The sequence below is a fragment of the Cynoglossus semilaevis genome, chromosome Z (assembly GCF_000523025.1).
Source record: "Cynoglossus semilaevis isolate Cse_v1.0 chromosome Z, Cse_v1.0, whole genome shotgun sequence".
Taxonomy (NCBI): domain Eukaryota; kingdom Metazoa; phylum Chordata; class Actinopteri; order Pleuronectiformes; family Cynoglossidae; genus Cynoglossus; species Cynoglossus semilaevis.
In genome coordinates this window covers 580072-595176 of record NC_024328.1, presented here as the reverse complement: position 1 = coordinate 595176, position 15105 = coordinate 580072, and the positions used below count along the sequence as shown (strand labels likewise).

Below are 15105 nucleotides of genomic sequence, written 5' to 3'. Positions count from 1 at the left end.
CTGATACTGATCCCTACAAAAGCACTGGGAAGATTTAAAGGATGATCCAGGGATTCTACTAGGTCAAAGGCCACCTTAACAATGACAAGCAAAATTAAATCACAGCTGAGGAAATGAGCCATGAAACGTTGATTGCTCTGCACATAATGACTCTTTTCCAGTTGCTTAGCTCAAGAATTATTTGATTGTGCAGAGTGCTGACTTCATTGCAAACTTGAACACTGCTTGCACATATGGTCTGAGTGTATAATCCAATAAAGGCAATTGATACAAGGAGCGAACAAACATTTCTCAGAATGTAGAAACAATGGATGTTTGTTCCTTCAGAGAAGGTCAGACAGTCACCCAAGGTGGGACACACCTCTGTGGACTGGGTGTCCTGTTTGTGCTCAAGCATGAATCGGCTGCACTTTTATTGGTTAATTCAGACACTGCCAGTCCCATTTAAGTTGATTTTTCCAAAATGACACTGACTATGGATGTGCTTTGTCTTGGCTCAGTGGTAAAAGTGCCACTGTGTGCAATAGACTTCAGCCCGTACATAGCTCAAGCATAATTGCCAGAGTAAGTGAATTGCTTTACAGCCTTACAATGGAACTTCTAACTGAAGATGATTCATGTGACCAAAAGACAGATCGCTGTCTGCTGTGTGCATGGTTTCAAATAACAGCACTATGGGCTATGTTCCTTGTGAGACTCCAGCTCCAACCCCCACCCATATCATCACAGCTCTGACACATTCACACCTCAGCTCATACATCAGTTTTAACTTAGGGCAGCAGTTCTGTAACTAAAAACTCAAATTCTGTATAGGGGTGGGGGGAAATTCCCTCTATACGTCAGGTATATGTTGCATCATAAAAACAAAAGATATGTCTTGCTAATTGAGGTGAACATTTACAGGGTCCCACGTAAGCACATGTGATATCAGAGGAAACTAAACTGAAACCTGAGCTTTTTTTTGTGAGCCGAAGCTTGGAGCCAACAAAGTGCGTCTGAAAACCTAACGCTGATAAATGGCCTCTCCAAGTAGACAAACCCAGAGCACAGGGCACCCACCGCCCAAACTGCTACCTCTGCTGCTTCTGCTGTGGCTGCTGGCTGAATCTGATTACAGACAGGCCCTGAGGACAGGCAGGTCATTGAGAGCACAGAGATGAGCAAACAATAAGATATTATCTGAAGGAATCTTCAGCTTTCCAAAGGAAAATGGCCCCTTCTCAGTGTCACATTGACGACAGGATCCTCAACCTGACACTGAATCAGCCATTTAAGAAGAATGAACACTGCGGTCCATTCATGCGCAGCCACTAAAATAATGAGAGCTCTTTTTTCACCCTTGTTTAAGATATATAAAGGAGAGCTCATGAGGCTTTGCAAGACAAGGCCACGCAGAAACCAGAGCATGCAGCTGACTCAGAATATTATGTCTTTACAATGATCAAGTATTGAATGAGGAATTCTATAGTCTTTTCCTTCATTCTTATGTATGTGTGAATGATACACATGTCGCTTTGCTGCTCCATTGTTATACACTTTGGTAGGACAACTTGCAGAGATCTATTCGACCTTAAACACACATTGACCTAATATCAGCTAGAATCATTTAGTTTGATCGACATTATTGCAACTTTGGCGTGAAAACAAACAAAATAGTAGTACTGTACTGCTTAGTAAAATTTGGACTACATCGGCCTATGTTCTTTGCAAACAGCGACATCTTGTGGACATTGTTTTTTTTTCACAATAACTGACAGCAGTATCACTGCTCTGTCTATATCTTTTAATTGGCCTTCGGGGACATATAAAATATGTCTTGAATAGTATTAATTAAGTATTAATAGTAAATGCATTATATAAAATATGGTTGTTTGATTTTATTTTGTAAATGTACTAAACGTCACGTTTGATGGAGCATGAAGTACAAGGGGGAATTCTAAACCTAACCTTGCAATAAAACCTGAAATACCTGATTTAGAATTTTACGTGAACCTTGAAAAATAAATTATGAGCTTTTAACTTTGAATAACTTTTACTTTTTTTAATCCAATGCGTCACATGCTGTAACTTATTTTTAATTGTATTTTTAAGTATATATACACTTTTGCATGTTAGTGCTGTGTCCGTGACCTCTTTCTTCAATTCTCCTCTACATAATGCACAAACAATTATGCAAAAATTGTTTGTGCCGAAAATGTGTGCCGAAAATATGTGCCGAAAATGATGTCCTTAAGCAGTCAACGCCCATATGAACTATGAAATATTAATTGCATTTACAACGAGTAATGTTGTATTTAGAAATAAACGTTTATCAATTATTACATTTGTATAATATATTAAATGCGTTTTTGTCCTATTGTTATTGTTATCATTAACTTCAGTTATGTTAGCAGTTTCCATTTGTTTAACTTTAACCTTTCATTTTTAAAATAGATAAAAAAATCTCGCGATATTTCCTCGACAGAAACACAGTGAGACAGTGATGAGAGAAGACGACAAAATATATCGGTTGTTCTCTGTCAGTCTAACGAAAGATAAAGCTTTGACACTGGTTCTATTGTAAACGCTGCACTGGGATCCCAATAACCTAAAGTCAAATAAATGTCGAGGTGATCGCTACCTCTACACTAAGTGAGGTTTGGAATTTCGCCTTTTATGTCTAAAGTGCTAACCGTTAGCTGACGGGCTAGTTAGCGTAGCCATTGAAGCAATGGCGTTGAAAAGAATACAGAAGGTGAGTTGACATTTCTCTCCTGTACCAGTATTAGTTTCCAAAACTTTGTTTTTACTTGATGAAACCTTTAATGGCACAGCTATCGGATTTGCTTAGAAGTCTACACTGCTCGACATCGTCGTGCTTCCTTTTGTTGCTCTTTTTCATAAATAACGGTAAGACAAAGAGGAGCTAACAGAGTGGCCTGTTGGTGCAGTGCTACAGTAAACACTATAAAACAGCGTCATGGTTGTGTATTTATATTTCCAAACGTTGTTAAATCAACTTCACTCTATGCTTTCTTGTGTTGGGTTTTTTACACCCGAATCTTAAATTGTTATGACAGTATGGTCAGACGTTTGGGTTTTTTTTTAACTTGCAACATTACAGAAAAGCAAAAAAGCCATTAGCCGTTACATCACTACTTGTTTGCTTTATTTATTGGAAACATATTTAAGATACTAATGAACAGTGGTCATAAATAAAGTTGTAGAGAGGGTAGTGTCTGAAACTTTACAAGGCCTTTTAGAGTGCTCTTTTGACAACAACTGACAATAATAGAACTTTACCATGCTATAATCGACAACTGATCCAATAAGGGGGTATAAAAGATATACAGGATACATCATTATATTTAGTAAACTTGTGTGCAGTTGTTAATAAAATGGCTGTTTTATTTCTTAATATATTACTGTTTAATGAATGCCATGGTCTACCTCAGCCCATTCTCTCGTTGGCTGACATTTGTTGACATCATTTGTTATTAGAACCGAACTTGTCAAACTTCCTTATTCTTGCCTTTTCGTAAGTGGTGCTACCACTGATATTTTTTAGTCACTGAATGACAGCTGCCTGCTAGTTGCCAAAATTGAACCCTCAAGTTAGTGTCACCATATATGGAATGGCAAATGGGGCACTGGAGCAGGCCATGGTGTGTATTTATATAACAGAATAGATAGGCCTCCCTTTAAGAGGTATTAAATAATGAGCATAATGTCTGTCTTTAAAAATATAGTCAGTGTGTAATGAAGAGGTGTCTGGATTATTTATAATAATGTTTGGTGTATAATATTCATCAGAATACTTTCATTGTCCTTCATCTCAATTTCAATGAAGTAATTTGACCTGATGTCAGATTCTGGTTTCCATCAGTTTTAAAATGACATGAATTAATTACAAGGTCTTAACAATGGTTTAAATAATGTCTCATTAATATGCAAAGCTACGAGATACTTTAAATCTGTGTGTGGCACATTGACTTATGTTTTGTCTTGTACCTATTTTATTTAATTGGTTTGGGACCAAAGCCATACAAAATGTTTTACAGCTGTTTTACTTTGGTTGCATCCAGTTCAGATTAGTTTAGCAGTGACACTGGTGCATATCTTCAGGCAAAGAGAAGGAATTTTCTATAAATTTTATATATACATAGAATTTTCTATATATGAAAATTCCTTCTCTTTGCCTGAAGACCAACATTTATTTTGTAATATAAATTTGAAATATAGACTAACTACATTATATTATTTTCTTAATTTTTATTGAAACATTACAACCCACCATTGGGTTCATTGCTAATGCTTTCTACAAAGTTTACCTCATTCTGGGTGTATTTATCTGTCATTGTCCTTGTGTTCGGGATTCAAGAATTTTTATTTTGTAAATCCACGATAATACAGTGTACAATGTACAATAACATTTGCTTTGAACCTGCTGGATATACACTTTTTGTCCCAGTTCAGTTCATAGGTATAGTCCTAGATAGGTCAGTTTAAAGGATCTTTACTTATTGTTAAAGATAATCATGTTATCCAATAAATGATTGTGGATACATTTTCTGATTGTCTTTTTAGGAACTTTCAGACCTGCAGAGGGACCCTCCTGCCCAGTGTTCTGCTGGACCAGTTGGGGATGATTGTAAGGGCAGCGTGTTTTGTTATATTTTGCCAGTTTTGTTTGTCATTGTGCTTGCCTCACTTGAGTTTATTTATGCATTTCCTACACAGTATTTCATTGGCAGGCCACAATAATGGGTCCGGTAAGTGACATGTTGGCCAACTTGTTTATAGAAGAACAACCACGTAGTTGCTGTTTTTAAAAAGAATTATGTCATTCATGTCTTTATATTTCAATAGAGTGACAGCCCCTATCAAGGTGGAGTGTTTTTTCTTACTATTCACTTCCCAACAGATTATCCATTTAAACCACCTAAAGTAAGTAAGAAGTACATAATAACCTGCATACAATTATAAATGTTTATGGCTGTACTAAAAATGACTAAGTGCTGGTGTTTTTTTACAGATTGCATTCACGACAAAGATTTACCACCCTAATATCAACAGCAATGGAAGTATTTGTCTGGATATACTGAGATCACAATGGTCCCCTGCCTTAACAGTATCGAAAGGTAACATATGAAGCAAATAATCTCTATAGCTCCTATATTTGAAATCTCTTTAATACCCCCCTTCATCCCCTCCCCCACAGTGTTGTTGTCAATTTGCTCTCTTCTATGTGATCCAAATCCGGATGACCCACTGGTACCAGAAATTGCCCACACATATAAATCTGACAGGGAAAAGTGAGTATGGAAATTTGATAAATGATGTTGTATTTGTGGACAAACAGTAAATGTTCTTTACATGCAATAAAGTTGCATTTTCTGCAAAGCTTAAAGGTGGAATAAATGATTAGCAGTAATGGTTGTTGTTGGGTCTTTGGTCTTGACTTAAAAACTCTAAACCATTTATTATTGTGATAAAAGTCCCAAATGACATACTTGGGATGCAGCTAACAACTCTACCAAATGCAGCGGACTGAAATAATTAGTCAAATTACTTGATAACAAGTAAGCATTTACTGAACTGTTTCCATTTCTCATTTACAAGTATTTAAATTTAGTTTGGAGAGTTCTACTGAATACTTATTGCCAATCTTTGCATTTGTTTTTCAGGTACAACAAATTAGCAAGAGAATGGACACACAAGTACGCAGTCTGAAAATGCCAGGGAGATCAAAAACACGAATGAGAACAAAAGAAACATTTAATTTGTAACTTGTGGCAAATGAGCAACTGAGGCAAAATAAACTTAACAACAGCTCATGGTTTGGAGAAGGACACAATATAAAGAGGTACAGTGCCACCTGGCTTTCTGTGTGTTGAGCTGCTGCCATGTGCTGCCCTTCATGACTTGTATGGATCTGCTGAGCAGGACCTGATGGGCTCCTTAAAGCACTCCCATATGGAATACCGGAAAATTCTTCACAGTCTATTTCACCACACTTTAAACAGCTTTTTCAGCTTCTGTGTTAATCACTGTCACTGTTCATGTGCATCATTTTTACTGAAACAGAGCCATTTCAGTGCACAATGTGGAAGCTATACATTTTATTTAGTAGATTGGTTTGCCCTTCATTTCAAATGGTTCAGTCATTCTCACTGGATGTCTTGTTATTACTGTAATTCTTCTCATTTTAGTGGCCTTTCCTTGTCATATCTTTTTCAGAAGGTATGCAATTGAGGCAGAAAATGGTACAGTGCCATTACCAGCAGCTGATCTGTTGGCACATACTGTCTCTTACCTGCTACAATGTGAAAGATATAAAGAAGAATTGGTCTCCATCACCCAATGCAGTTAACATTACAACCGTACTTAGTTTATTGACCCTTGCTGTTTACAGCTAACTGGCCCTTGCTTTGCTGTTTTGAGACACCCCCAGGGCCAATAACAGCATTCACTGTTTCCTACAGATGCCCTTTTATATCAGTTTTGAGTAGCAGTCCATGGTTGATGACCATAGTGCATGGAACTCTACTGTTGCATGACTTGAGAACATGGCTACTCTTTAGAACCAGAGCTCAGTTGTGTGTCTTCTCTTTAGTGCAATTACTCAGGTATTTTACCAACTCATCAGCTTTTAGTTTCCTCGATCAATACGTTGTCATCGTGCTACTTAAATAGTACCATTCTCTATTTTGGAGATATTACAGAGAAGGGTTCATACAATGAACAGGCCCATCTATATCTAATATTTTATACAGGCCTATAGCCTGTTTCTATCACTTTTCTGAGGGTTTCTTGTCAGTATCAGTTAATGGTAGTTAATTTGGTCACTCATCCTTTTAATTTCAGAAACTTAAAACACTCTGGATGTGAACAGCTGATATGCTGCACTAATAAACCTATTTGGAAACTTAAGTGAAAGGGGTATTTGGTTAGTGCAGTGGTCACTTTTACTTGAAAAGGGAACCTTGATCAAGATTAACAATGTGTTGAACATAGTAAGTAAAACTTTTGTGCTTTTTTGTTCTGAGATAGCAGTAAATCTATCAGTTGGGTGATATGAAATTTTAAAGCATTTGTTTATATTTATCATTGTTTGTCATTTAACAGAAAATCAAGCTCTAGGTGGCAGATTTATGTCATTGTAACATTATCTTGATCTTTAGGTTTTATGGTTTTAGGCCTTGTTTTCTCTTTAAAGTCATCTGAATTGGACATGATAATAGGATGTCATATTAGTTTAATGTAACCTGTTGTGACTGTTGCAAAAAAAATAGAGAGTGCAATGTTTCAGGTTTTCTTGAAAATCACTGCTCATACTTTATCAATGCTGCCAATAAAAAGGGACTTATGATTTGTGAAGGGTAATTGTCGTTCTATTTGAGGCATTAGTTAATGGAACTCACCAGATATGTTGTAGTAATGCATGAAAACTTTAGTGAAATTAACAACAAGCTTTAGACAACAGATATAGATTTTTGCTGTTAACTATCAGAACAAATTATCTTGACTTACAGTACAGTACTTTTTGAATGTATATCCTCTTGATGCAGTTTAAATAATTTTACTAACAGAACATTTGAGGCATATTTGTGGCAGAGATCTTGACAGGTGTCAGCTGGAAAAAGTGCAGGCTTAAATAATCAAATACAGCTCCATGTTGTCAGGGTGCATGTTGGACTCACTCGCTCACTATTCTCACTTACATAAACTGCATGGAGCATTTTTTAAATAAATTATGCCTGTTCTTTTTCAAGAAATATGTCAAAATGGCTGCCTTGCAAAAGACTGTTGAAATAACATGCGTATAATAGTACTTGTTCAAGTCCTATGTGCATTTTTATTGTTTTATCATTTGGCTATTTATTTATTGAAAGCAGAGTATCGTCCAATTTTCTGACTTTCTTCAGCCTTTAGTTTTTTATGTGGATGATGCTACGTCCTTGTTCCAATGAGTTCAATAGAGATTATATAGGCAGCTTAGCATGTATTGCACTCTAAAGTACCTTCTTAGCCATTTGCAAGATATCAGGGATTTCGTGACGTTTCATCTGCCCACCACCGCTGTCAAAAATGTTTAGCCTTAAACCTCATTTTTTACATACCCAAAAAAAATGTCATAACCCTTAAATTTGCTGTCAGGGCTATATCCTCCAAATGGGCTAGTCATTTCAATAGAAGTCATGGACAACTGCTTAAACAAAACCAATATTGTGTGTTTAACTTTCTTTGCTTGGCTCTCTCTGGACCCAGAAAGAGCATACTTTGAAGTTAATTGGACTGCCACCATGAATGTTCACCTGTCCACAACAGCCCCATACACAAAACATCCATTTGCAATGGCATAATATGAATAAAATCAATTTTGGTTTAGCTTTGTTGTCATTTCTTATTATTGAGAATTTGTTATGCATTCAGGGGTTCCAGGGGATTTGATAGATGGGAACAGAGAAATATACATAAACTTTAATTTGTAAAATAGTAAGTAATGAACTAGGTTGTGAAGATGTTTAAGAATAATAAAAACTTTAGTCCAACACTTTTAACAGTGTTTACAAGTTTCATGACATCGCTGTGGCTGTAATCCCATGTTGCAGGTGTTCTTTCCTTAGAATAGGCGTTCTTTACTAGACTTACTGCATTGACTTTCTGCTATTAGCCTTGTCAACAGACAAAAGGGCTCTCACTGACACCCCCACTTTTTAGGAAGGAGGAAAGAAAGTGAACTACTTGTCATTGTGACAAGGACACCACTGCACACAACCAAATGTGACTTCTGCTTTTAACCCATCACCAAAGTGAACAGTGGGCAGCTTTAAGGGGAGCAGTGTGTGAGGACGGTGTCATGCTCAAAGCACCTCAGTGGTAATTTGGCAGCTGGTGGATTCGAACCTGCAACCGCCCACTTCACCCCCACCCATCCCTACCTGCACACACACATCCCTGCACTTTAAAAATAAAGTTGCATATTCTCTACTATTCTGTAAATGTCCACCCATAGGCATACTTTAATTGATTAGTTTGATTATCAACATTTGCCTTCATGTACATTTCTTTCGCTGCACCGTATGCCAAAACAAATTCCTCTTAGGTGAAAACCTACCTGGCAATAAAAACGTTTCTGATTTCTGATTCTGAAAAATAGAGGAAAAGTAACAGGGGCCATAATATCAGTGAAACTCGACTATAAGGTAATGTCTGTAAAATATCTGTTCATAGGTGACAAAAAGGGAAACAGTCATTACTGTAATAAGATTATAGCTTTAATTATATTCAACGTTAACAACTTTAAGTGTATGGATATAAAAAATGGCGGTTTCTGTAAGGACCTCCTTATAGTAAGAACCAGATTTGTTTTGTTTTTTTTAAAACACTAATTCATAAGAATTTGTAAATATTTTGTAATTTATTTCTGCTAGCCAAAAACTATTATAAAATATTTTTATCTACGGTGCACCTTCAAAAGTTACCTGCCAGGGGCGTTTAGAGGTGCGCTTGACTCTTTCAACTCTTCTGCGCGGTTCTGCGGTGCGTGGTACGTGGCCAAAGAAGATCGTGCAGATTTTGAATTTTAATTGCCATGGCAAAGTGTCTAAATGCTGTACACTGATTTTTTTTAAATACTGATATATTTCTTCCACCATGTTTAACGAATGTAGCTCCCCGTTTTACAATGTGCCATGCAGCCTCATAACAACGCAACCTTGGCCGCCGGCTAAGCAAAGCAGTTTCCGGCCCTCCTGCTCAGCTGAAGATTGAAAGTCACATCGTTTACCACTGCCGCTGCAGTCACTCCTCCCATATTCTCCTCCTCCTATCAGCCAGGAAGGGCGCATCCCCGGATAGCTAGCTTGCTAGCTGTATTCCGTGTTACACCATGGCAGTAAACCTGAGCAAAAACGGCCCTGCGTTAACAGCCGCATATAAAGAAGTAGTCGACGAAAAATCCAGCACAAACTGGTAAGAAGCTACATTTTAATTATAGCAGTGAAAGATACACGAAGAGATAGAAAACATATATACATTACTAGCCCTAGTGTTGGTTAGCAGAGAGGCATTCTCTAAGTTAAGTTTGTGTTAACCCAAATCCAGTTATAGACACTTAACCTGTTACACATTAGTGCGTTCATTTTAACACAAATACTGCTCAAAATGAATGATAAAATCTGCTAAAGCGTTTATTTGTTTTTTCTTAATATTTACTGGCCTGTTAATGCTACTGTGTCACTTTGTTTGTGAACCTGTTATGGTACATGCAAGGTTTTCTAATAATATGGTATGGCATTGAATGTCCAGGATACCACCAAGTGTAATATTTCACCTACTTCCTGCTTTGATGTGTGTAGGTACACACGATATGAGAAGAGAGAGAGTCACTTCTCTTCCTGGAGACTTCCTTGATTCATTGCTCATTCTAAATTCGTAAAACCACTCCTGGTGACAGCTGATGTCTGTGTGTGGTGGTTAATGATGATCCGTTTTAATTAACTCAAAGGAGCAATTGCTCTGGGAGTCCCAGCTCCAAATTAAATTAGAATATGCTGAGCAGATTTTCTCATGTGATTTAAATTCTGACTGACAATACCCCTGCATGATTGATATATATACATTTTATCAACTAACTCAGACACCTTGGATTTTAGGATGACTAGTGATTATCCAGGGGGATATAACAAGTACAACACAACACACGACGGATGTCTGTGAACCAACTATAGTCCTTAGAAAACAGACCTTTGAAGCAATCCTGGCTAATTACACACACTAAAAATTAACAGCTACCCACTATCTGATACATCATAAAAAATGTGTCCTTTGTTGTTTGAAAGACCAGTAATTTGAAAATCCTTCCATACATCTTGCTATTTGTCATTTTGAATGGGGGCAGAACAACTAAATGATGCAGTTGAAGGTAATAAAAACTTAGAGAGAAACTATGTCATTTAAAAGAGCCTCTTTAAAAGAGAAGATCTTTGTGTGTTTTTCTTTCATTTTTGGAAATATATGTGTTGTGTTTAACTAAACAGGCTCAGGTGTTATACTGATTGAAGTCAATTGAAACTAGAAGATTGCATTGTATTTCATTATCTATACTTTTTGGAACATTTATTTTAATGGTGCACCAAGGGATATGTGCTGTGGCTCAAAGAAAGGTTTGAAAACACTGCTTTGCTGTATTCATCATTCATTAATAACTCTATAGTTACGTATTCAAAATAACTTTTCTATTCATAGCACTGTATATTTCATGTGATCCTTTTTCCAGGGCTCTGTTCACATATGAGGGTAACAGTAATGATATTCGCCTGGCTGAAAAAGGAGGTGAGAATTTAAATGTTTGTTGTCTTTATAATGCCCACCCAATGGTTTTAGAGATGTTCGGGAATTTCATTGTCTTCACAAAACTCTAAGCCAGGATGGCTGCCTAAAACTGCTTGCTTTGCTGTCTCAGCCTATGATTTGTAAGGAGAAAGAAATGTCTGTGGTTGCACAACTAACCACAAGAACCATCTTTTCCACAATGTTTGTGCATTAGATGGAGGACTGGAGGAGCTGGTTGAAGAACTTAATAGTGGAAAAGTGATGTATGCCTTTTGTCGTGTAGAGGATCCAAATTCTGGTTTGCCCAAATATGTCCTCATCAACTGGGTTAGTGCTGTTCTGAGTTATTTTTAAATTTGTTTGTCTGCAACACTGCAACAAAGTGTCCTATTATAATAATCTTTTTTGGGTTGGTTAGACTGGAGAAGGAGTGAACGATGCCAGAAAAGGACTATGTGCAAATCACGTCAGCTCCATGGCCAATTTCCTTAAGGTAGGAATTTAAACATGTATTAATTTGATGATATGTTGATTGAGAACTGTAGAAATGGGACTACAATGAAATGCAATTTTTAATATTCTGTATATTGAAATAGAGGATTTTAAGTAGTGTGTGCTTTTCTTTTCTTTGTAGAACAGACTGTTAGAGTGGAGCGCTGTTTTTGCTGCAATTAATAATGAGCTTCACTTGGGTTTTGGAAATGATTTCATGCTAATTATGTTGCAATAACCTACACACCCACAGCGCAAGTTTAGGTCATGTCAGAGCCTGCTCTTCTGAATTGTTCTGAAGGGAACTGAGCTGCACTGAACAGAACTGCTTGTTGGAATTATGGCTAACAGGAGGCAGTACATATAAACAACAAAGAAGACAATAATAACACTGTGTGTATTAACAGTAGCTATGTTTAATGTTGTTTCAGGGAGCCCATGTCACAATAAATGCCAGAGCAGAGGAGGACGTGGAGCCTGAGGTGATCGTGCAGAAAGTGGCTAAAGCTTCAGGAGCCAATTACAGTTTCCACAAAGAAGGTTCCAGCCGCTTCCAGGACAGTGGCCCTCAGGGCCCTGTGGTATGTGCCATTATTTTCTGATTTTAATAGGTTATATATGTTATTATATACTAAATTTTTATACTTAATTCCAGCTGCTAGTTTTGGACTACCATGTGGCCACGTGAATAATCAACCATTGTAGTAGATTAAGTAGCTTTCTTGGAGTTTTAATAAATCTAGTGAGGATGGACCATAAGCAAAGGAAAATGAACTCCTTGTCATAGTGACACAGCACACCACTGCACACAACCAAATGTGACCTCTGCTTTTAACCCATCACCAAAGTGAACAGTGGGCAGCTTTAAGCTGCCCAGGGAGCCGTGTGTGGGGACGATGCTCAGTGCACCTCAGTGGTAACTTGGCAGCTGGTGGACTCGAACCTGCAACCGGACCCAAGTCAGCTTCCTTAACCACTAAGCCACCACTGCCCTGTACATATAACATATGTACCGTGTTTCTGCTCTCAATTCAAATTTAATTTTTGTGCAAGAATAGGTCCAACAGACATAGGAGCCACTGTATCAATTGTGAACTTGTGTTGTTTTGATCTACCCAGGGTTCAGTGTACCAAAAAACCAATGCTATGTCAGAAATCAGAAAGACCAACAAAGACACCTTCTGGGCACAGGCTGAGGTAAGGTCTTAAACCTACATTAACCCACCACTACCCAACACCCGCTTTACTTCATAGTAAAGCGGGTGTTGAGTCAACAGGTTAGAGGATGGACTTTTTACAAAAAAGTACATAAGTACATAAAATGAACATATTTTATATAAAACAATTATATGTTGGGGAATGCTCATTAGGATTAGGAGGATTAAAAAAAGAGTCACACTATAGAATTATATTAATATTTTATTATTATAATTGGTCATGATCATGATGGCACCCCTAAACCACACAGATGCACACATCAAGTAAATGAGCATGTAACTTACTATTATTTATTATATTATTTTCCTAGCTTTTAGGAATGGAGATAATACAGGAATCAGTTGTTCTATCTGCTCCAAGTGCCATACTCACACCTCAAATGACTTTTTTACATGTTGACAAATGTTTTTGTTTTGTTTTTTTTTCTTATTGGAGAAAGTGTGAATGTTCTAAATATCACACAAACAGTTCTATTACAAATCTGTTTGTGTAAAGTTATCTTGTAGCACAGCAAGGGTTTTCACATTACTGTCTCTTTTATGGACAATTAACAAGGTAATTTAAATCTGTTTGGATATAAACCCAGCTGACCTGATTGTTCCATTTGTTTTCAGAGAGATGAGGAGAAACGTCGCCAGGAGGAGCGACACAAGGCAGACGAGGAGCGCCAGAAGCTGGAGAGAGAGAGGAAAGACAGAGAGGCCAAAGAGGCAGCACTCAGGGAAAAACGCGACAAAGAGAAGTCGTCTCAAATTGATCAACAAAAGTAAATCAGAGCTGGAGAACAGTAGTCAACATTGTCTTACAAGATCATATATTCAGAACTGCTACAAATAATAATGTTCTGCTTTGTAAATGTTCCTGTGATTGATAGGAAATACCAACAGCAGCTGGAAGCTGAGAACAAAGAGCAAGAGAAGCAACGCTGGGTGAGTGGCCCATTATTCTGAACAGTTTCAGAGATCACATTACTTGATTGTTGACAAGTCACCTTAGTGAGACCAAAACTGATGAGTTTTCAAGTGAATAGATTCATAAGGATTATTGCGAAAACTAGTGAAAACTTAGAAGAAGATCAGGAGTCGTTCAAATTTCAGAAAACATTCTTCTATAAAGTGTTTTTGTAGGTTCAGTCTTCTTTAAAATTATTTGAATAATTAAAATATCTAAATAAATAATAGGGTGTGTTGAATTATGTATTAGAAGAGTAAGCAACAGCCGTTCACTTGCCCCCCCACCCCCCACCCCACCCCCCCAACATCCCATTGTGCCACTCTTTGGTTCAGCCCACCTGTTGTTGTGGTGAGCTGGAGAAAGATAATTTTCTCACCCTCAAAATGTAGTTCAACAACAGTTAGTAGCACAAGTCAAAGTCTTTATGTCAGAAATGTAGTAATTGTCCACAACTAATGTCAACGTCATCAGGAGCAGCAGGAGAGGGATGTAACCCAGAAGAAATCAGTCAGGAGAGGTGAATCAGTGGAGAAAGCCAATGTGAGTGCCCCCCCACCACGACCCCCCACCTCCCTCGGCTCTTGATAGTCATTGCTCCTGACTCAGCTTTTTTTCTCCTTTTCTTAACTTTTCTTAAGCTTTTGTTCTATTTGCACCACACACACCCTCTTGTCTTTGTTGCATGGCTGCTCTGTGAAGGTCACAGCATTTTACTTCATATACAGACTTCTTATTTCCCTTTCGGCTTTGTCCCTTTTTTCAGGGGTTGCCACAGCGAATCACTGATTTCCATTTCTCCCTGTTCTCTGCCACTTCTACTTTGACTCCAACTATCTGCATGTCCTCCCTCACTGCATCCATATATATCTCCTCTTTGGTCTTCCTCTTTGTCTCCTACCTGGTAGCTCCATCGACCAACATTCTTCTACCAATGTATCCACTGTCCCTCCTCTGCACATGTCCAAACCATCTCAATCTGGCTTCTCTAGCTTTTTCTCCAAACCTTCCTGTCTGTGTTGTCCCTCTAATGACCTCATTCCTGATCCTGTCCATTCTTGTCACTCCTAAAGAGAATCTTAGCATCTTTAACTCTGCCACCTCCAGCTCCGCCTCCTGTCTTCT

The 15105-nt window shown here is 37.7% G+C and overlaps 2 protein-coding genes across 3 annotated transcripts in view; both read left to right on the top strand.

Moving 5' to 3' along the window:
- Positions 1-2462: 2462 nt before the first annotated feature.
- Positions 2463-8370, top strand: ube2d4 (ubiquitin conjugating enzyme E2 D4). Its single transcript, XM_008335572.3, has 7 exons — positions 2463-2734; positions 4567-4630; positions 4720-4751; positions 4849-4926; positions 5015-5120; positions 5201-5294; positions 5667-8370. The coding sequence occupies exons 1-7, from the start codon at positions 2711-2713 to the stop codon at positions 5710-5712; spliced, it is 444 nt and encodes a 147-aa protein (XP_008333794.1). The 5' UTR covers positions 2463-2710; the 3' UTR covers positions 5713-8370.
- Positions 8371-9765: 1395 nt separating this feature from the next.
- The window catches only part of dbnlb (drebrin-like b), a 10963-nt gene continuing 5623 nt past the window's right edge, over positions 9766-15105 (top strand). The window contains exons 1-9 of one of the 2 annotated variants that reach the window (XM_008335569.3): positions 9766-9957; positions 11264-11319; positions 11534-11646; positions 11738-11812; positions 12243-12392; positions 12931-13008; positions 13644-13795; positions 13904-13958; positions 14455-14523. In XM_008335569.3, coding sequence (XP_008333791.1) covers positions 9875-9957; positions 11264-11319; positions 11534-11646; positions 11738-11812; positions 12243-12392; positions 12931-13008; positions 13644-13795; positions 13904-13958; positions 14455-14523 — 831 coding nt within the window. In that variant the 5' untranslated portion in view covers positions 9766-9874. The remainder of the gene's footprint in view (positions 9958-11263; positions 11320-11533; positions 11647-11737; positions 11813-12242; positions 12393-12930; positions 13009-13643; positions 13796-13903; positions 13959-14454; positions 14524-15105) is intronic. The other variant, XM_008335571.3, reaches the window with a different exon arrangement.

Excerpts from the sequence above, each read along its gene's own strand:
- ube2d4 (XM_008335572.3), top strand. The coding sequence starts at position 2,711 with ATGGCGTTGAAAAGAATACAGAAG. Across the intron at positions 5,121-5,200 it reads TGCCTTAACAGTATCGAAAG|TGTTGTTGTCAATTTGCTCT; the intron begins GTAACATATGAA and ends CCTCCCCCACAG. Across the intron at positions 5,295-5,666 it reads TATAAATCTGACAGGGAAAA|GTACAACAAATTAGCAAGAG; the intron begins GTGAGTATGGAA and ends TTTGTTTTTCAG.